Source organism: Grampus griseus (genome assembly GCF_964374135.1).
Source record: "Grampus griseus genome assembly, chromosome: 14".
NCBI lineage: Eukaryota > Metazoa > Chordata > Mammalia > Artiodactyla > Delphinidae > Grampus > Grampus griseus.
The window spans coordinates 48,152,053-48,175,609 of NC_139008.1; the positions used below are offsets into that span (position 1 = coordinate 48,152,053).

Genomic DNA, 23,557 nt, shown 5'->3' on the forward strand with positions numbered 1-23,557 from the left:
ATATTTAGTTGTGAATTGATTTAGGTAGAATATTCACTTGGAAGGCCTTATTCAAACTCGTTACAATTAATTGCGCAATTTCTTTCCTTCATCTTATAAAATGCCCCGTTTTTATTAATGGTTTTATTTATCTCTCAAGTTTGGAAGTTCTGGTCCTTTTCTCTTTCTTTCTATTTCCTTTTCCCTGCTGCTGTCATTTCATATCAGGTGGTTAATGTTTCAAGCCTGCATTGTAAAATAGCCTCCAGTTTGGTCTCTCTGATTTCAGTTTCCTCCCCTTCCTTTTCATATATCAATAATATGTGAATGTCAGTTTATGTTTCCTTGGCCAATATACTCATCTTGACTTTTTCTTCTACAGAAAGCTTGAATGGCTTCTCATTATTTTCCCAATCAAGTCCAGATTCTGATGAGTGGCATGGAGCAATCTCCATATTTGGCTCCAGCCAACCATGTTTCCTAAATGTGTCTTCTGTGACTCTGACGCTTTACGGCTGCCTATGTGTTGCTCCCTGCATATCCACCAAGTGGAATTTTCTAGCTCCCTGACCAGTCTTTAGTTTTGTTTTACATCCTTCAGGAAGTCTGCTATTAACTTCTTCATCTTATACTGGGCCATTTCCTTTTGAATCCTCAAAGTACTTATTGTTTGTATCACTCACTTTCTATTTAATTATACAGACCTTTTGTTGTTTTCCAGTCTGTGATCTTCTAAAATTCTGTGGACAATTAGATTTTCTAACTGCATTAGAACAAAAGCCCTGGTCTCAAATACCTGACCCCTTTGCTCAAGTTATAGGTACACATTAGGGAGGTCTTAATGTTGTGGTCAGTTTTCCTTGGATCCAGGAAACTGGGGACATTTGTAGATAATTTTGGGCATTTGGTGATCTTTAGGTTGGTAAAGAATTGCCCTGGTTTCCTAGGTAATATTGGTCTTAGCTTAGAACATAGTTAATTTTTCTGCATTGACTGTGATTTCTGACTCAGATACTCTCTTGCGTTTGGATATCTAATTGTCCCAGCACCATTTATGTAAAAGACTATACTTTCTTTTCTCTTTTTTTTTAATACTGTAACTGAAACTTTATTGCATATATATTTTCACTTACTAAATTGCTGAACCCAGTAAAGAAGTATTTGTTTTCTGCTTTTTTAAAAAAATTAATTTTTATTGGAGTATAGTTGACTTACAATGTTGTATTAGTTTCTGCTGTACAGCAAAGTCAATCAGTTATACATATACATATATCTACTCTTTTTTAGATTCTTTTCCCATATAGGTCATTACAGAATATTGAGTAGAGTTCCTTTTGCTATACAGTAGGTTCTTATAAGTTATCCTTTCTTTATTGAATTGTTTTGGCATCCCTGATGAATTGACCATAAGTGTAAGGCTTATTTCTGGATACTTCTATTGCATTGATCTATGTCTATCCTTAGCTATATGTCCATATCACACTGTCTTGATTAATTTGTAGTAAGTTATAAAACCTAGAAGTGTGAGCCTTCAATTTTTAAAAGAAAAAAAGTGTTTTTCTTTTAAAAATTGTTCTGACTATTCTTAGTTCCTTGCATTTCCATATGAATTGTAAGATTAGTTTGTCAATTTTTGCAAAAAACGGCAGCTAGGATTTGATAAGGGATTGTGTTGAATCAGACCAATTTGGGGAGTATTGCCATCTTAAAGATATTAAGTCTTCTGTTCTATGTACATTGATGTCCTTCCATTGACTTAGGTCTTTAATTTCTTTAAACCATGTTTTATAGTTTTTACTGTACACCTCTTACACTTCTTTTGTTAAATTTATTCCTATTTTATTCTTTTTGATGTTATTGTAAATTGAATTGTTTTCTTAATTTCATTTTCAGATTTTTTATTACTAAGGTATAGAAATACAACTGACTTTTGCATATTGAGCTTATATCTTGCAATCCTGTTGAACTTTTTTATTAGTTCTCATAGTTTTTTAGTGGAGTTTTTAGGATTTTTTGTATACAAGATCATGTCATCTTCCAATAGAGGTAATTTTACTTCTTCCTTTCTAATCTAGATGCTCTTTGTTTTTCTTTCTTGCCTAATTGTCTTGTTCAGAATATCTACTATAATGCTGAAAAGAAGTGGTAAGAGTGAACATTGTTGTGTTGTTCCTGATCTTAGGGGAAAGGGTCTTTCACCATTAAATATGATGTTAGCTTTGGACTCCTGTAGATGCCCTTTATCATGTTAAGGAAGTTCCCTTCTATTTCTAGTTTGTTGAGTGTTTTTCTCATGAAAGGGTATTGGATTTTGTCAAATACTCTTTCTCTATTAATATGATCATGTTTTAAAAATTTGTTTTATTCTTTATTTTATTAACATGGTGTATTACAATGAGTTTCAGATATTAAACCAAACTTGCTTTCCTGAAATCCCTCTTGTTCATGGTGTTTAATCCTTTCATATTTTGCTGCATTTGCTTTCCTTGAGGATTTTGGTGTCAATATTCACAAGGTATATTGTCCTGTAGTTTTCTTTCCTTATGATATCTTTGCTTTGTTTTGGAATCAGGGTTGCAGTGGTATCATACAATGAGTTGGGAAGTGTTCTTTCCCTTTCTAGTTTTTGGAAGAGTTTATGAAGTGTTGACATTAATTCTTCTCTAAGACTAATGGTATTTTAATGTTTGTTTTTATCTTTTAGGATTCTCCTTTTACAAATGCAGGAATGGGATCTAATCTAAATCTCCTGGGTGAAATTGAGTGTGATGCCAGCATAATGGATGGAAAATCCCTGAATTTTGGAGCTGTTGGAGCACTGAGTGGTATGTGAACATTATAACACATTATCTCTATTCTTAGAAAAAACCTGAATATTACCATTTCATTCCTCCTAAAGACTTAGCTCAATTGTTTTCTTCATTCTTACTTGGAATAGTGTTGAAAACAAACATTGTTTTCTTTTATGGAATTTAAAACAGAAAATCTTACCTACAGATAGAAAGAAAACAGTGAAATAGCTTTTGTCCAAGTCTTTGGTTAGAGTTTGATCATTCTCCTCCATCTCCTCAAGAGATTACAGACATGTAAAATGGGAGTTAGGATATTCTATTAGTTTTGCAATTATTTGAATACACAAATAATATATTTTTATTGTTAAAAACTTCAGATGATATAAATAAAATTTACCTTTGGTCTTCCAAATCTTTCCTTCCAAAACTCTCCATAGGAGGTTTAACCAGTAAAATAATGTGCATTTATCCATATTTATATGTAAGAGAAACATAGTTTTGCACATATTTTAAAAAAATCAATGTACATATTATTATGAAACTTTTTTTCTTTTTTTCTTTTTGCGGTACACGGGCCTGTCAGTGCTGTGGCCTCTCCGGTTGTGGAGCACAAGCTCTGGACGCGCAGGCTGAGCGGCCATGGCTCACGGGCCCAGCCGCTCCGCGGCATGTGGGATCTTCCCGGACTGGGGCACGAACCTGCGTCCCCTGCATCGACAGGCGGACTCTCAACCATTGCGCCACCAGGGAAGCCCTCTTTTTTTCTTTAAATAGGATGTCTTGGAGATTTTTTCCACATCAGTACATATAAGATACAAATGTTTTGCTGTTTACTTATTAAACAAAATATACATGAAGGGCACAGATTTTTGAAAAAAATATATTTTTTTGGAGTATAGTTGATTTACAATGTTGTGTTAGTTTCTGCTATACAGCAAAGTCAATCAGTTATACATATGGCCACTCTTTTTTAGATTCTTTTCCCATATGGGCCATTACAGAATATTGAGTAGAGCTCCTTTTGCTATACAGTAGGTCCTTATTGGTTATCTATTTTATATATAATATTATGTATATGTCAATCCTAATCTCCCAGTTTATCCCTCCTCCCCTTCCCCCTGGTAACCATATGTTTGTTTTCTACATCTGTGATTATATTTCTCTTTTATAAATAAGTTCATTTGTACCATTTTTTAGATTCCACATATAAGCGATTTTAAGTATAAAACTTCATTAATTTCTAGATGTATATAGCCATGTAAACCACCACCAAATCAAGACATAAAACATTTCCATGTCAAAATATAGAACATTTCCAAACTCCCAGAAGGGTTCTTTATGCCTCTTCCTAGTTTATACCTCTTGTACTCTCCTCCTACCCATTCCCCCTTGTCCATTAATTCTGACTTTAGGCACCATAGATTAATTTGCCTGTTCTTCAAATTCCTATGAATGGAATTGTACACCTCTGTGTCTGGTTTCTTTTGCTTAATGTTATGCCTGTGAGATTGATTTATGATTTGTGTCATAGTAGTTTTTTCTTTTGTGTTAATAGCATTTTATTGCATGAATATAAAATAACTTATTCTCTTGGTGGATATTTAAATAATTTCTAGTTTTTGACTGTTATGAATAAAACTCCAGTGCATATTTTTGGGCATGTCTTTTGGTAGACATATGCACTTATTAATATTTCCCTTGAGTATAAACCTAGGATTTGGAATGGTAAGTTTAAGTACATATGTACTTTGCTTTAGAAGATACTGTCAGACAGTTTTAGAAAGTAGTTGTTACAATCTATACTCCCACAATGTATGAGCATTTCAGTTACTCTGCATCCTTGCCAATGTTTGATACTGTTATTCTTTTTAAAATTTAGTCATTTTGATATGTGTGTGGTGGTATTATTGTTTTAATTTGAGTTTCTCTGGTGACTAATGATATTGAGAACCGTCTCATATGCTTATTGGCCATTTAGATGTCCTTGTTGTGCAGTGTGTTCAAGTCTTTTGCATACTTTTTTTTTGCGGTACGCGGGCCTCTCACTGTTGTGGCCTCTCCCGTTGCGGAGCACAGGCTCCGGACGCGCAGGCTCCGGATGCGCAGGCTCAGCAGCCATGGCTCACGGGCCCAGCCGCTCCACGGCATGTGGGATCTTCCCAGACTGGGGCACGAACCCGTGTCTCCTGCATCAGCAGGCGGACTCTCAACCATTGCGCCACCAGGGAAGCCCCTGCATACTTTTTATTGGATTTTTAAAAAATTTATTTGTTGGAGTACCTTATATATTTTTCATACAGATCCTTTGTCAGATACATGTATTGTGAATATCTGCTCCCAGTCTGTTGCTCACTCTTCTAATGAAGTTTAAGTTATCAACCTTTAATGTTATGGTTAATTTTTATTGTATTTTGTTTAAGAAATCTTTGCCTACCCAAAGTTTTGAAGGTAGCTTCCACTGTTTTCTTTTAGTAGTTCTATTGTTTTTAACCCTTCACATTTAGCTTTCTTATCAAGCTCAGATTAATTTGAGTGAAGTAGGAACCGAAACTAACTTTTTGCCCTCTTATGGATATCCAAATGACTCATTGCTATTGTCAATAGAAAGGACAGTTCTTTCCTCATAGGATTGTGTTGGCAAATCAGGTGACTGTATGTGTAATGGTTTGTTTCTATACCTTCTATTCCATTAATCTGTCTATTGCCAGTCCCACACTGTCTTGATTTCTATAGCTTTATATTGTATTTTGATAATTTGATAGTGTAAGACTTCCAACTTCCTTTTTCTTTTTTTTCTTTACAGTTGTATTGGCTATTCTTTTTTTTTTTTTTTTTTGCGGTACGTGGGCCTCTCACTGTTGTGGTCTCTCCCATTGAGGAGCACAGGCTCCGGACGCGCAGGCTCAGCAGCCATGGCTCACGGGCCTAGCCGCTCCACGACATGTGGGATCTTCCCGGACCGGGGCACGAACCTGCGTCCCCTGCATCGGCAGGCGGACTCTCAACCACTGCGCCACCAGGGAAGCCCTTTTTTTTTTTTTTTAATAAATTTATTTTTGGCTGTGTTGGGTCTGGGCTTTCTCTAGTTGCGATGAGCGGGGACTACTCTTTGTTGCGATGCGTGGGCTTCTCATTGCGTGGCTTCTCTTGTTTCAGAGCACGGGCTCTAGGCATGCAATCTTCAGTAGTTGTGGCACATGGGCTCAGTAGTTGTGGCTCGCGGGCTCTAGAGCGCAGGCTCAGTAGTTGTGGCGCATGGGCTTAGCTGCTCCACAGCATGTGGGATGTTCCCAGACCAGGGCTCGAACCCATGTCCCCCACATTGGCAGGCGGATTCTTAACCACTGTGCCACCAGGGAAGCCCCTGTATTGGCTATTCTAAGTTTATGGCATTTTCATAAAATTTTTAGAATCAACTTGTCAATGTCCATAATAAAACCCTGCTGAGATTTTGACTGATATTGCATTGAATGTATAAAACCATATGTGGACAACTGACATCTTAACAATATTGCATATTCCTGTTCATGAACATGAAATATGTGCATTTGTATAAATATTATTCATTTCTTTCTCAGCAGTGTTTTATGGTTTTTAGTATAGATGTCTTATACACCCTTTTTATTAGATTTATTCTAGATATTAAGTTTTTTTGATGGCTATTGTAAATATATATTTTAAAAATTAATATACAGTTATTTTTGTATTTAGAAATACAGTTGAGTTTTGTGTATTGGACTTATATTCAGTGACCTTGATGACTTCACTTATTAATTCAAGCAATTAGAAAAATAGATTCTCTTGTAATTTCTATATACACAGTCACATCTTTGAATCATGGCAGTTTTTTTTTTTCCTTTCTAATATTAAAAATTTTTTTTTCTTGCATTATTGTGCTGGCTCTGACACTCGGTGCAATATTGAATATAAGCGGTGATAGTGTACATCCTTGCTTTGTTCCTGGTCTTAGAGGGAGAGCATTAGATATTTCACCATACTGTGTGCTGGTAGCTGTAGGATTTTCATAAATGCTCTTTATCAGATTGAGGACATTTCCTTCTAGTCTTAGTTTGCTGATAATTTTTATTTTAAATGGGTTATTGAATATCATTAAGTGTTTTTCTGCATCTTTGGCTTTTCTTTTTTATTTTGTTACATATGATGGAATTTATGGTTGATTTTTGAATGTTAAACCAACTTTTCATTCCTGGCATAAAGTCAGGATTGTAATTTTTTATCTTTTTCACATTCCACTGGATTTGATTTACTGATGTTTAAGATTTTGACATCTATGTTTATATAATAGATTGGCTTTAATTTTACTTTCTTAAAATATTCTTTTTAGATTTTGGAATCATGTTATGGCTGGCCTCATAAAATGAGTTGGGATTTTTTTCTCCTCTGTTCTTTGAAAGAGTGTGTGTACAATTGGAATGTTTTTTAATTGTTTGGAAAATGCATTAGTTATTTTGAATCATTGGAGTTTTCTTTGTGGGAAGTTTTAAATAAATGGGATTCAATTTCTTTACCAGTTATAAGATTATCTATATTTTTTCTTATGTGTGTTTCCCAAGGAATTTGTCTTTTTCATAGGAGTTGTCAAATTTATTTGCCTAAAGACTTTATTGACTTCCAGTTTAATGTCACTGTGGTTAGAGAATGTATTCTGAATGGTTCCAACCCCTTGAAACTTTCTGAGACTTGCTTTATGGCTCAGCTTATGGTGTATTTTGATGAATGTTCCATGTGAACGTCAAAAGAGTATTCTGCAGTTGTTGGGTGTGTATTCTATGTATGTCAACTAGGTCAATTTGCTTTTTCATTGTTCCAATCTTCTGTATCTTTTCTGATTTTTGTGATAGGTAAGAACAGCATTTCAATTAGTTTTAATTTCTTTTATTATGAGGTTTTATTGGTATTTAATGAAATTTCATATTTTTAAAGGCCATTAGCATTTCTCTGTGAACTGTTTATACTTCTTGTGTGGCTTGCCTTTTACCTCTGTTTATAACGTGCTTTATCATATTGGAATTTAAAATTTTATTTGTCAAACTTATTACTTTCCCTTTTGTGGCTTTTGTATTTTACATTTCTTAAGGTTTATCTCACTCATAACTGTAACTAGAGTCACTTACATTTTCTTCAAATACATGTGTAATTTATTTTTCATTGGCTTCTTGAATGCATTGTTTGTTGATCAATTTCTGAATTGATCAGCAAATTGTCCCTATATAATTTATTGAATAACAACAGTAACAATAATATTAAGTACCATTTATTGGGTGAGTATTACATACATACCATGCAATGTTCTCCAGTAGTTCACGTATGTTAAATCATTTAGTTCTCATGATAACCTTCTGAGGTCAGTACTTTTATCCCCATTTTATAGGTGAGGAAACTGAGCCACAGGAGAGATTTAGTAATTTGTCCAAGGTTACTGTGTCAGTCTGGGTCCACCTAGGGGACAGAAACCACACAGCAGTTTAAACAGGAGAAGCTTAATGTAAAGGGCAGAGGGAGACTACCCAGGTAAGGATAAAGTTGGAAGGGAGTTCAGACCTCACAGAAAAAGGTGTGGCTGCAGCTGACTGTTCGACAGCCCACTTTTTTGCTGGGTTACCCAGGCCACAGTCACTGTGAGAGCAGAAACAATCCTGGGGGCCTCAGGCTGATAGGTGGGCACACAGAGGCCAGGAAGCCATGGGAATTAAACCTTTGTTTGCAGGATGAGGATTGGGCTTTTGGCTCCCTAGACAGCCAGCCCCACAGGGTGCTTTGCTATGGGGCTGAGGAGAAGGTGTGGGGATCAGTGACTTGAGCTGGGCCTGGTCCTGTTCTTTCTGGGGCTGTCAGCTATGCTGCTGTGGCCTGAATCAGGAGTTGGGGAAAACATGGTAGCCAAATGCTGGAGAAAGCTGCACCCCGCAAGCACTTAGCACTGGAGAGAACCTTGTGGACCAGATAGTGAGAATAACTGGTGCTCTCCTGGAGCCTGGCTGGCAGGCCACCTTTTCCTCCTGCATGGTGTCTCCAGTGCCCTCTACTGACAAAGCTGACCCGTGTGCCAGCTGGCAAAGGAAACATAGTTAAAAGGCCCATATCCACTTTCACCCATAAGGCAACCAAGGGTGAATTTATAGCTGAGAAGCGATAAATTGATAGCTGGTTTCTGACTCCCATCACTCTGTGTTCTTTCCACCGCTCATAGATAGTCCATCCGTTTTCCTATTCATTTGAAATACTATCTATATCATGTATTAAATAGCCACATGCACATGTGTTTGTGTCTCAACTTCAGCTTTATTCTATTCCATTGATATATTTGTCTATTTTGTACCCAAACCACACTCAATTAGAATAGCTTTTAATAAAAAATGGTTATCTTGTAAGGTGAATACCTCTTCGTTTTTTTACAAAAAATTTTTTTCATTTTTTTTTTCCTGATGAATTTAACAGTCAGCTTGTCATGCATCATAGAAATCCTTTTGAAGCTTTGATGGAGAATTTATAGCTTTGAATTTGTAAGTTAATTTGGTAATTATTAATGTCTTTACAATACTGTATCATCACATACAGAAATAAATTTATTTTAAGAGCTAGTACAGGGCTTCCCAGGTGGCGCAGTGGTTGAGAGTCCGCCTGCTGATGCAGGGGACACAGGTTCGTGCCCCGGTCCGGGAAGATCCCACATGCCGCGGAGCGGCTGGGCCCGTGAGCCATGGCCGCTGAGCCTGCGCGTCCGGAGCCTGTGCTCCGCAATGGGAGAGGCCACAACAGTGAGAGGCCCGTGTACCGCAAAAAAGAGCTAGTACAGAGATCTAACCTTTTCCTTTCTTTGCTACTTCATACATTCTTTGGGGGGGGCAGAGAAGTTTTTGGTGTTTAGCTAAATATCTAGTTTTGTTTTAAGGCAATCTGGTGACCTTAATTTGAGGTTTTTTAGTCTCTTTGTATCCCACTTCTGTTTTTTTTCTTTTTGTTGTTGTTATTAATAGTGTTCTGAAAGGCATCCATAGGTTAGTGGTTAAGGGCATGGTCTCTGACATTAGCTGCCTTTGTTAAAATCTCAGTGTGTGATCCTGGGCAGGTAACTTAACCTGTGCAAATGTTTCCTCAGTAATCAGATAGGGTTTATAACTGTACTTATGCGATAGAGTTGAAGGATCAGTTAAATAATCTGATACATTTAAGGACTTGACACTGGGCCTGGCGCATAGTGGATCCTAAGTTTCTGTCACTGTCTTCTATCATCATCATTGTCATGTTTGTCATTGTCATTGTCATGCTAGCAATTTTTTTCATGCTAATACTTTCTGTCTTATTTTTCCTCCTAGGTAAGCACCCTTTTCTCACTGTTCACATTTTGTTTTCCCTTCTGGAAACAATCCGAACCGTATTTTAAGTCTCAATCTTGTACATACTTGGCCTCTCCCCACCCTTATCCCATTTGTAGGACTTTCTCTTTATTTTTTCTTGCAGGTGAGATTTAAAATTTTGGTCATTAATTTTTCTCCCCAAAGTAAATTTGAAGCTGTTTTGTAATCATGTTTATTCTTTAGAGGAAATTCATGGTTTTGATAATAGATGCCAAATTTTCAGTTTATTTTTAAAATTCTATACTGAAATCTATTAAAAAGGAACTTAATTTAAATTTGTATTATTGCAAATTCAGTCTTTGCTGCTGTAGCACATGATAAAATGAGAATGTATGTTTTATATTTGTTCTTATATCTATAAGTATTCATATATTTGTCAATTTGATCCTTATTTTTCATGATAATTAACGGTTTTCATTAGTATATTTAAAGAAAGTTTTCCATGATATTTAAAATTTGTCATATTGAAACTGCCACAGAATTGAGTGGGAAACTTGAAGACTTTTTGACTTCATTTTCTGCCAATTTTATTTTATAGGAATCAAGAACCCAGTCTCAGTTGCAAACAGACTCTTGTGTGAAGGGCAGAAGGGCAAGCTCTCAGCCGGCCGAATTCCTCCCTGGTAACTGCTTTGTTCTTAGACTTTCCCTGGGTCTTTGGTCTTTGGTGCATGCGGTGTTTGAAGGCTATTTTTATCCACAGAAGGCTGATGCAGTTGGTTACACACCAGCAGTAGCTTGCCTTTGAGAGGAAGACACGCTTTGTTCTGTGATCTTGGAACATTTTGAATACTTGATAGAGCTCCTGTTGGAATAGAATATTGTGGATTAAAGCAGAAAAGAGATCAGTTAATTTTAGGTTTTGTAGTTGATTATAGAGATGCTTTTGCTGTTAATAAGTGTTCAACTGGGGTCTTTTTATTATAAAACTTTAAAGTATCTTTAAGACCAGAGTCTAAACTCATTTTTTTTTTTTTTTTTTGTGGTACGCGGGCCTCTCACTGCCGTGGCCTCTCCCATTGCGGAGCACAGGCTCCGGACACACAGGCTCAGCGGCCATGGCTTACGGGCCCAGCTGCTCCGCGGCATGTGGGATCTTCCCGGACCGGGGCACGAACCCGTGTCCCCTGCATCGGCAGGCGGACTCTCAACCACTGCGCCACCAGGGAAGCCCTAAACTCATTTTTAATCTTGAGAAGTTCTTAATATAAAAGTGTGTAATTTTTCTTTTCTGGAGAAGCATATTGTGACACTAAAATTAGTAAAATTACATCTTTTCTCCAGCATTAACATATAATTTTAATTAAAAGAAACTTTGAACTTTTCAAATATTTATGAAAGTGGAGAGAACATTTTAAAGAGCCCTCATGAACCTACCATCTAGCTCCAATAATTAACAGTATTTTTGCCCTTCATCTATCTCATGCATCTCTTTCTTATAGTATTTTAAAGCAAATCCTCACCATCGTATTTCATCCTTAAATAGTTTTGTAAATTTCTGTTTGCAAAATGTAATTACACTCCTGTTAACATGCCTAATAATATAAACAAATATGCGTCAATATTGTCTTACCCTCAACCATCTTATACTTTAGTACTATATGTGTTCAGCATGCCTGAACACATTAAAGTTACATTAATACTCTCTGTTGAAAGTTGTGACAGGGGTACTATAGAAATCACTTTATTTGACTGTTATAATTTCAAGTCATAGAAAATAAATTAATGTAGTTTTGAGAAATCTTGAAACCTTTTACCCAAGTATATTCACGATATCCCTGTTTCCCATGTTAAGAAAATGAAACATGTTAAGAAAATGAAACATTACCAAGAGATTTGAAGCTGCCTAGACTGGACCCTTTCTAATGGCATCCTTATCCATCTCACTGTCCCATACCCTTACCCTGACCCCATCTCTGGCCCTGCCCCTAGGTAACAATTGTCCTCAGTTTTAGCTTTTTTCATTCTCATATATTCCTTCATAGTATTAAACATATACAGTACAGGCGTACTTCATTTTATTGGGCTTCACAGATGCTGCATTTTTTACAAATTGAAGGTTTGTGGCAGTTGTACTTCAAGCAAGCCTATTGGTGCCATTTTTCCAATGGCATTTGCTCATTTCATGTCTCTGTGTCACATTTTGGTAATTCTCACAATATTTCAAACTTTTTCATTATTATTATAGTTGTTATGGTGTTCTGTGATCAGTGATCTTTAATGTTATTTACTACTATGACTTGTTGAAGGCTCAGATGATGGTTTGCATTTTTTAGCAATAAACTGTTTTTTAATTAAGGTATGTACAGTGTTATTTTAAGCATAATGCTATTGCACACTTAATAAAATACAGCATAGTATAAACATAATTTTTATATAAACTGGGAAACCAGAAAATTTGTGTGACTTGCTTTATTGCAATATTCACTTTATTGTGGTGGTCTGGAACTGAACTTGCAATATCTCTGAGGTATGCTGGCACTCTGATTTTCTAAGTCTACATAAACATGTACATAGATGTACAAAAAAGTTCTGGAAAGAAGGTTACCAGACTCACCATAATTACCTCTAGGAAGGAGAAAGGAGGGAACAAGATGAGGCAATTGTCAAAGGGGATATGTGCAATATTTTTATATTTTACAAAGATAAAATATATGTGAAAAAGTGATGGCCATCTCTGTATTAAAATTATATCATAAAATGATCCTACAGTTGTCTGGAACTAGTGATCTAATTTTCTCACATACATAGTTCTTCAGCTTTATTTTTTGTTTTCAAAATTGCTTTGACCATTTTAGGCATTTTGCATTTTCATGTGAATTTTAGAATTAGTCTGTCAATTTCTGTGACTAACCTGCTGGAATTTTGATTAGATTTGTAACTTATCCATTTTTTAAGGTCTTCTTTAACCTCTCTGAACAGTGTTTTATAATTTTCAGTATACAGATTTTGCACAGTTTTTATCAAATTTATACTTAAGTGTTTCTTTTTGATGTGATAAATTGCATATTTTAAAAACGCAAATACCAGTTGTTCCTTGCCAATATAGAAATATTAATTTTATTACATTGATATTCTAGCTTAGGAATTTGCTAAATTCATTTGTTCTCATACTGTTTTTACAGATTCCGTAAGATTTTCTACATAGTTCTGTCTTCTGGGAATAAAGATAGTTCTTTAAGTAATAAAGATACTTCTTCTTTCTAATGTGAACTCCTTTAGTTAATTTCTTTTTCTTTATTACACTGGCTAGCACCTCCTATGCAATGTGAAATCAAAGTGTGAGAGTAGACATCCTTGCCTTGTTTTGTAGCCTTAGGGAGGAAGCATTTGTTCTTTTACCATTAGATACGATGGCTGCTATAGGTTTATCATAGATGCTCTTTATCGTGTTGAGAAACTCCCTGCTGAGAGTTTTTAATAGGAATGGGGATTGTACTTTTTCAAATGCTTTTCTGCATCTGTTGCAATGATCTTATAATTTTCCTTATTTTGTCAGTTAATATAGTGATTGGTTGATTTTCGATTGTTAAAGCAACAGTTGTATTCCCAGGATAAACTCCACTTGGTTATAATGCATTATCCTTTTTATATGTTATTGGATCCAATTTGCTAACATTTTGTAAAGAATTTTTGCATCTATGTTTATGAGAGACATTGGTCTGTAGCTTTCTTGTAATGTCTTTGGTGTGGGTTCATTTTGCTTCTTGAATATGTAGGGATATATAGTTCATCTAATTTGGAAAATTTTTGGCTATTACTTCTTCAGATATTTTTTTCTGATCCCCCCTTCTCTTCTATCTTCCAGAATTCCAATTACACATATTTGACCTCTTGTAGTGGTCCTACAGATCACTGATAATTTGTTTACTTTTTCCATTCATTTTTCTCTTTGTTTCATTTTGAATAATTTCCATTGCTGTTTTCAAGTTCACTAATTATTTTTTGGCAATATCTAATCACCTGTTAATCCCATCCAGTTTATTTTTCATTTCTGACATTGTAGTTTTTAATCTCTAGAAGTTCAGTTTGCACCTTAAAAAAATGTCTTCTATGTATCTACTTAACATGTTTGATATTTCCTGTAGCTTCTTGAGTATATGAATACAATTATAGTAACTGTTTTAGTATCTTTGTTTCCTAATTCTGTCATCTTTGTCATTTCTGGGTTGTTTTCAATTGAATGATTTTTCTCATTATAGGTTACATTTTCCTGCTTCTTTGCATGTTTGGTAATTTTTTATTGGATTCCAGATATTGTGAGTTTTGCCTTATTTTGTGTTGGATATTTCTGTATTTTAATTCTAGGATGCGGTTAATTTATTTAGAGACAGTTTCATCCTTTCAGGTCTTGCTTTATACTTTGTTACATGCAACTAGAGAAGCATTTAGCCTTGAGCTAATTTTGCTTTGCTGTTGGGCAAAACCTTTCTGAGTACTATAACAGATGCAACTAGAATGCGGTTTTTTACTTTGGTGGGAACAGGAGCTGTTTCTGGCCCTGTGTGAACTTGGGGATTGCTTCCTCTAAAACTTTTCATGTTATTCTTTCCCAGGCTTTGGATGATTTCATCTTACACGTACACTGATCTGTACTCAGCTGAAGACTATAGGCGGACTCTGTAGATTTCTTGAGTCGTTTCTCTGCACAACTGTCTCCTCTCTGGTTCTCTGCCCTGTGAACTCGGCCACCTGGGCTTCTCTGGATGCCCAGCTCTCTGTCTTCAACTCAGAGAGGCTGCAGGGCTCTGCCTGAGTTCCTGTTCCTGTGCTGTGGCTGGAAAGTCTCCAGGCAGTAAACTAGGGCAATCATAAGGTTTACCTTGTTTGTTTCCTCTTTTAAGGATCACTGTCCTATGCTACCTACTGTCTAATGCCTGAAAACTATCATTTTCTGTATTTTATCTGATTTTTCTTTTCCATCGGTTCAGGCAAGAGTGTAAATGTATTCCCTGTTACTCCATCTTGTCCAGAAGCATAAATCTCTCACATACCTGCAAGTTCACAGTATACCTGCAGTAGTTAAAAAAAAAACCCAATTCCCTGAGTATCCTAAATAAATAAAACAAATTTATCATGTTTTTACTTTAAGCTTGTTTACACACAACCCTAATAGGTCTAGATATCTAATTTCTATAATGATAATAGCTAAAATTTATTGCCTTTGTACACTGTGAGAAGCATTGTTTTATGTGGTTTGTGTGTATTATCTCATAAAATCATTATATGATTTATGAGGGTAACATACGTTTTGCCAACAAAGAAACTGAGTACCATACTTGACACTGTTATGCTATTAAAAATTTATGGAGTCTGTCCTTATCACATTAGAAGCAGCAGATTAGAACCCATAGAGTAGAATCCTTTTATAATAGTAAGAAGTAATGTTTACACCCATTTAGTTATTCATTCACTTACCCATTCCTTCATTCAGCAAATATTTTTTGTTTACTTCCTGTATGCCAGGCATAGATGTAGAAAAACTATCAAAAGGACTTAGAAACTGGTCTTCTGGTGTCATCTGTTGAAGAGGCAGGTGACTCTATGGGGGCAGCAAGTCATTGGGTGTTTTCTAAGAAGTCTTTAAATAAAAAGTTCATCTGTCTATATATCTCATTGAGGAAGACAGGGAGTGTATTTGTTTCAGCTGTATCTAAATTCTGTTAGAATTTTATAAACTCTTACTGCTTTGTTACAAAAACCCTCAGCAAAACTTTAGGCAGAATGGTATTTCTATTAGCTGATAATTTTTTATGTTTTAATTTTCTGGTTATTGCCACCATGATATGATATATTATTTAAGTATTGGTGTTTGGTCAGATTAGTAGAATATATTTAGCATGCATATGATATCCTCATAAATTTGGTGGGCCTACTATCATAAACTGTGTCGTATTTTCCTACGTTTATTTTATTTGTAGAAGTAAATAAATTTTATTTATTTTTACTCCTTATTATTTTTACTCCTTATTATTTTTACTCTTTCCTCCTTCATTTTGATAGGGTACAACTTTGATAGGCACAACCATCCAAAACAGGGGTTGTCAAACTATGGTGTGTGGGCCAAATCTGGACTACTGCCTGTTTTTTGTAAATAAAGTTTTATTGGAACACAGCCATACCCATTTGTGTACATATTGTCTATGGATGCTTGTGCTCCTCAGAGGCCAAACTGAGTTGTTGCAGCAGAGACATCTGGTCAGAAAGCCCAAACTGTTTACTATCGGGCCCTCTACAGAAAAAAAATTGCTGACTGCTACCCTAATATGTTGTAGAATAAGTTATAATTTTTGGAAATTATGTTTCTTTTGGTGAAAAAGGGAAAGCTAGAAAAGCATTATTGCTCATTAGACCCTCAGATTTTTTGAGATGCAAATTTAATTTTTGGTACATTGTTTATTTAAAAATACTATTTAACCTATTGTATTTCATAAATTCATTGATTTTAGTACCTTTGTTGTATGAATGTGAAAAGAAAATTTAAAAACCTATAGACTAAAAGAAACATGAGAGCTATCAACTAATCAGGAGGTATGGATGGGTTAGTTGGGTTCCCCTTCAAACAAAATCGTTTAAAAGGCAAAAATAACAATAATAGCAAAAATTTTATGAGACAATCAGGGAAATGTGAACATCGATTGAATAAACTATTTTGATTCTAAGGATTTATTGTTAATTTTTTTAGGTGTCAATTGGTTATGTTGTGGTTATGTTTTTTAAAAAAGTTATTTTTTGAGATGCATGCTAAAATATTTATATTTGAAGTTATATGATATCTGAGATTTGCTTCAAAATAATCTGGGTGGGAATATAAATTAATGAGATTAGCAATGTATTAACAATTGATGAAAATGGGTGATGATCCTTTGGGTTCATTATACTATTCTCTGTAATGTATATGTTTGAAAATTTTTGTAATAAAAATTTTAAGAAGAGTTAAATCCTTATTATTTAATTTGGTCATTACGTGTTATTTCCACATACAGCAGGTTCTCCCTTATTTGCACTTTATGTGTTTGTAAGCTTTAAATAATCAGTAGCCACCAAATTGGTGGTCTTTCTTCAGTTCTGTGCATTTATGATAAAGAAGTAATAGGTAAAATATATAGAAATCCATTTTTAAGTCCAAAGAGGCAGCTGTCATTTTCTCCTGTATCTTTGTCATCCAGCATAATGCATTTTAAGCAGTTTTGAGAGCTTTCTGAATCACTAAATTGCACATTTTTAGACTGACTACATAGTGTCATGGTTTTTGAAAATTTCCCATCCATGAAACTGTTAATTGACCTCACTGTGTTTTCAGGTGTTTGGCTATGCTGGCACTTCAATAGCTCAGCTTGTTGAAGGTTTTAATAATCCCACTCAGTGCTGGTCTCAGTAGTGTTGCTTTTGTTTCTTAACACTTTAGACTTGCTTTAGTGTAAATTAAGGAGAGCGTAACACAAGGAAAATGCTGTCCTTTAGAGAATTTTGACACCCTAGCTTATTGTTGAATATCTTGCCAATGTTTTTCTAATGCTTAGTGTGCTTCAGGCACTGTTCTAAATGCTTAGCATACATGGATATCAATGAAAAACAAAGATCCCTGTTGTTGTGAAGCTTGCAGTTTATTTGAGGGAGATAGATATAAACAACAGATAATATCATCAGTGATAAAGTTATGTGGTATGTGAGAAGGTAGAAAAAAAGAAAAAATGTAAAAAAGAATGAGAGGCATTGGGAGTACTGGGTAGAGGAGCAGTGTGTTGGGTACAGTTTTAAATTGGCCTCATCAGGGAGATGTATTTAAACAGATGGGAAAATTTGCCATTTGGGAAATAAGGAAGATCCTGACAGGGAACAGTCAGGGTGAAGGCCCTGAGGCAGGAGTCCCCTTGGCATGTTTGTGTTTTGTAAGAGGCTGGAGCAGAGTAAGCAAGGGGGCAAGAGGAAGAAGAGATGAGGGGAGGAGGGAGCAGAGAAGACCAGATCACTTGGGAGCCTGGAGATCCTGGTGAAGGCTCCAGTTTTCATGCTAGAGTCCTCATGAGGGGTTTCGCAGGATTTTGAGAAGAGAAATGTCATTACCTGACTTGTGTTTTACAAGGATGTCACTGGCTGATGTGTTGAGATTAGACTGGGGCAGGGGACAGAGCAAGGTGAGCATGGAAGTGATGAGGCCATTTCAACACTGTAGGTAGTAGATGATGGCAGCTCAGACCAGGGCGGTGGCGAGAAGTGGTCAGATTCCGGATGTGTTAACAAGGTGGAGTCGAAGGATTTTTCTAGTGAATTGAGGTGAAATTTCTGTGAAAGCTTTCTCCTTGGAGAGTCAGAAGAATATTTGAGAAAAATTTGAACTGGTGCTGCATTCAGTGTTCTGGGAAGAGATTTTTCATTCTTGATAGTATAGTTTTTAGCGAAAGCTCACGTAGCTTTTTAGCATTTTAAAATGATTTCAAAAGCAGTTATATGCCATTTTGTGTGATGTCAAACTACTGGACAAGTAATTTTTGGTAGTAAGGAAAGGTCAAGATCTCAAAATTCTTATCCGTAAGACGGCATCAAATATTCACCTTCCTGTGAATATTGTACAACGCCTAATGTATTTAAAACCTTGCATAGCAGACAACTGCAAACTAATTTTATTTAGAATCAAACCTATGAATGATTAAGAAATGAAAAATAAAACTAAGCTTATGTTATAAAATACTTTCAATTCCAGATGCTGGGATAGAACCCCAAATGACGAATGGGAGTGCTGAGAATACTAGATTCAGCTCCAAACTTCTGTCCTGATCATTTAATTTAATACTTCAGCATCTCTTTTACGTCTTCACGTGAAGAGAGTTTATTTCTTATATCAAAGTCTTTTTCTAGCAGAAGGAAGTGCTACAAATGCTGTCGGGACAGCTCAACTTGCATCCAAGTTCCTACCTCAGTTATTCTGCCATTTTCCTTTATGTGACAGCTTTTCTTTGCAGTTTCTTTGCAGTGGTCTTCATTTGGTACAGGAATAGGAGGAACTTTTCTATTTTTGGAGTCCTTTAGATTTTTTTTTAAAAATGGAAGTTTGAAGAGGTATTCTTGTTGGCTCTCTCCCTCTTCTCTCTTTTTTTAATGCTCCCTCCATTCTCACCTTCATATATACTGGAAAATAGTAGTAACTATTGGCTTAACCAATTTGTTTCTCATTGGAACCATTTGGATATGTTTCTGAGTATCAACTTAGACTTTCTTCTTCTAATCTATCATTGATCTTCTTATGAACAATCAAATCTAAAGACTTCAATATGTATTACTTTGAGTTTTTAGTGTTGGAATGATTAGAGGAACAGAAACAAAAACTAGGGAGCAGGAAACTAATGAGTAGGCACTAGTTCAAGGAATCCATTACTAGCTGGCTGAGAGCTTTAAGAAGTTGGCTGTGGAAGGAGATGAAGTGATTGATTATTATGGTAACTGCTTGCTATTACTGTGTTAGGGAATGGGGTGGTTAATTATCCTGCATGCTATTTGAAATCTTTGAAAGGAAGTCTTTTACAGTTAGCTAACAGTATCCTTTTATTCACTTTGTTATGTTAAAACTTGCAGCTTGGGACTTAAAAAAATTACTTTTGGGACATACCACACTGCTTTATTTACCACAGTAAAAATGATTCTGACAGCCATATATATATTTTTATTGCATCGAGGCTTAGAAATGTAAGTGCATATCATTGTGTTTGGGCATCTCTGGATGTACCCCACTCATTTTGGGTAGATCCAGGTGTTATACTAGGCAAGAATACTAAATCTGAAGACATTCACTTAAGCTTTGACTCTTAATCTGATGAAATAGATCTTGTACATAAACTGAGAACCACAGTTGATCCAAGATAAATCTTAGTATTTTCCACTGGGAAATCAACTATTTTTACTTCTTATGTTGCATTTTGCCAATTTTTACTGGTTAGTTATTGCAAATGATATTGTACCATTTCCAGTTGTAAAATTTCTAACTTGGGGAAAAATTAAAAGAATTTTTTAGGCATGTAGCCATTTTGAGGTATTGCAAAATTTTTTCAGTTGCCTTACTATATTACTTATATTACTTTATTGAATATGTAGGAGAAGATGACACTATGAATTTTTAAAAGAGTAATTTTTCTGTTGTTAGCTTTTTAGTTGGAGAAGGAGCCTACAGATGGGCAGTAGATCATGGAATACCCTCTTGCCCTCCTAACATCATGACCACAAGTAAGTAAAACTTTTCAAAATTAAGCTGTATTAGCATATATACCTGAAAGTGTTACATTGCTTTTGATCCATATAGTACCTATATTTAAGGAATAAAGCTTGTATGTTGAAATGTTTTAGTTAAAAGATAAATAGAAAGTTATTTGATTTTAAGCCACCTTTATATTCTTGAGGTCCCCCCACTCCTGCTTTCTCACGCTTTTAAAAAAATTTTTTGCTGCATTGGGCCTTCGTTGCTGTGCGTGGGCTTTCTCTAGTTGGGGCGAGTGGGGGCTACTCTTCATTGCGGTGCGCAGGCTTCTCATTGTGGTGTCTTCTCTTGTTGCGGAACACGGGTTCTAGGTGCGCGGGCTTCAGTAGTTGCAGCACGCAGGCTCAGTAGTTGTGGCTCATAGTCTTAGTTGCTCCGGGGCATGTGGGATCTTCCCGGACCAGGGATCGAACGCATGTCCTCTGCATTGGCAGGCAGATTCTTAACCACTGCGCCGCCAGGGAAGTCCTTGCTCATGCTTTTATAGAAGTATTGTTAAAGGATCCCTTTTAGGCTACTTAAAATAATTACTAACAATAAAACCATAATACCAGCCACTCAGAGAGAGAGAAGAAAACATAGGTAAACATTTACACAACTTTGAGCTAAGGAAGGCCTATCTAGGTACCAGGTGTATGAGAAGGAAGAACAAACGTGTGACTGCAGAAGAGTTAAGACTGAAAAAACATTTATCATAACTATGACAATGGGATACATATGCAAGTTTTGCCAGATTAAAAGTCACACGAATACATGTGATACCCCAATAGAAAAGGGTCAAAAGTCATAAATAGATAATATAACATAACTAATAGGGACATTCAAATTAAGGTCAATACATGTTAAATCTGTTCCTGCTCACTTGGTGAAAGAGTTAAAAAATATTGTATTACTGCTGGTAAGTGTGTGGTAAAATGAACATAATACATTGTAGGTACAAATGTAGATTGGCAGAAGTTTTGGAGGACAGCTAAGTAGTATAGATCAAAAGCCTTAAACCCATTCTGCATCTTGGAACTTGTCATCAGAGATATAGACATAGATTTATGTAGAAGGGTACTCAGTGAGCATTATTAAGAATGTAAAAAAAAATTCTATTATATATAAAATAAACTACAAGGATATATTGTATAACACAGGGAATATAGCCAATTTTTATAGTAACTATAAATGGAGTATAACCTTTAAAAAATTGTGAAATCACTATATTGTATACCTGTGACTTATATAATATTATACATCAACTAAAAAAAGGGGAAGAAAAGAAAAACATAAAGAAAGATTATTAAAAAATTTGAAAAAGACTTGTGTCCAACACAAGAGGAACATGAGTAAACTATCACATAGTCTTATAATGAAATGTTATGAAGTAACTGGAAATTGTTATAAAGACTGATAATGATTAAATCTAATAATGACTTAAAAAAGTGAAAAATGAGGTTATAAATATGTATATATGTGTGTTTTATATGTCTGTCTTAAAAAAGAAATCATGGCTACATGTTTATGCATAAAACAAATAGTAAAAACATATACTACTTGTTTTTTAAATTTTTATCAAGTAATCTATGAATGTAATTTAAATAATCAAATGAAAAAGTGAGGAATCATTAGCTCCAAGGAAACCAAGTTGTATAAAAAAGAGATGACTATTTATCATAGCAAGTGTCTAAATAAGGACCAGCTCTTAGTAACATTATATTCAGAATGAACTGCATACTGCTGCAAGTTGTAATATTGAGAGGCTGGAGGGAGGAGAAATGTGTGTGTGCAGGGAGGCCGGGAGTGTGAGTCCTGGAGCCTCACACTCGCCACCACTAATGCTGCCTTAGAGTCTGCCCAGTGGAACTTGCTGTGGAGCTCTTATATCAGGCACACAAATCAGCTCATCTGCCAATTCCATCTTGTTTTTCCTTGGAGGCAGGCCACCTGGCAACCTGGGTCTAGAGTGGGCGCTCAGTAGGCCTGCTGTGCAGCTGTCATCTGGTCTTCACCTCCCCATCACTTTGGAATTCCCTTTTCCTCTCTCCAGTATCAAATTGTCTGTTTCCGAATGTCTTTTTTTTTTTTCTTGTTTTACTCCCTCATTTGATATATGGAAGATGGGAAATCACTTTCGCTTAGGTTTCTGAAGAAATTGCTCTGTCTTCTAATTTCCAGTCTTGCTATTATGCAGTCTGCTGGCACTTTGATTCCCAGTTTTTTGTGGTATCTTTTGCCTCTTTGGAAGGAAGTTCTTATTTCAGTGGTCTTATTACCTCAATGATATCTTGGGATAGGTCTTTTTTTACTTATTGTACTGGGTACTCTTTTGGACTCTCCATCTGGAAATCGATGTGCTTTGGGGAAATTAAAAAAAATTTGTGTAATAATCTCTCCCCCTATCTCTCCTTTGTTATATTTTTCTAATTTCTTTCAATTAGATGTTGGATCTTGTACTCTAATCCCATGTATCATTTTCAAAAGTGACTTTTTCTCCTTTTAAAAATCTCTGTCTTTTGTCCTGCTTTCTGGGAAGTTTCTTCAATTTTATCTTCCAAATCTACTTCTAATGAATTTATAATTTTGGTTTTCATATTTTTAATTTCTAGAGATTCATCTATGATTAATACTTTTAAAACATGGGGTTTTGTTTCATGAACTCAGTATTTTTACTCTCTCTCTTAGGATATTATGGTTTAAAACTTGTTCTTATCCACTGTTTCTGCTTCCTCTGTCTTTGTGTTTGTTTCAGACCCTAATACATGTTAGCTAATTTCCTCAACTATCTAGTGACCCTCTGCAGTTTTCATATTCATGAGTGAGTTACCTAAAGACCTGTTGGCAGCTTTGTGTATGAGGGCAGGTCTGTTTGACCTCAAGAGGGGAGGCATTGATCATTTTTCTACACATTTTCTTTTGGATTAGACAGAGAAATCTTCCCAGCTCTGGCAAGGCAATAGCCAGTATTCTGGTACAGAACAAGGGAAGGGGCTGGAGGTGTCACAGTGCCCTTATCAGACTTTTACATCAAACTCGGTTTTAGGTAGAGCCCCGTACCTGCTCCCAGATGTGCTTGGTGTCTGCTAATTTGGTGCCGATCTAGTTCAGCCTCTCCACGTTTTCTGCAAGCACAAGGAGGGGATTTGGGCATCTACATGTTCCTTATTGAATTTTCT

At 35.7% G+C, this 23,557-nt stretch overlaps 1 protein-coding gene across 1 annotated transcript in view; it reads left to right on the forward strand.

The window, feature by feature from the left end:
• TASP1 (taspase 1) overlaps positions 1-23,557 on the forward strand; it is a 242,379-nt gene that overhangs the window by 39,966 nt on the left and 178,856 nt on the right. The window contains exons 5-7 of the mRNA XM_082670290.1: positions 2,684-2,804; positions 10,689-10,773; positions 20,289-20,368. Of these exons, the coding sequence (XP_082526416.1) occupies positions 2,684-2,804; positions 10,689-10,773; positions 20,289-20,368 (286 nt within the window). The remainder of the gene's footprint in view (positions 1-2,683; positions 2,805-10,688; positions 10,774-20,288; positions 20,369-23,557) is intronic.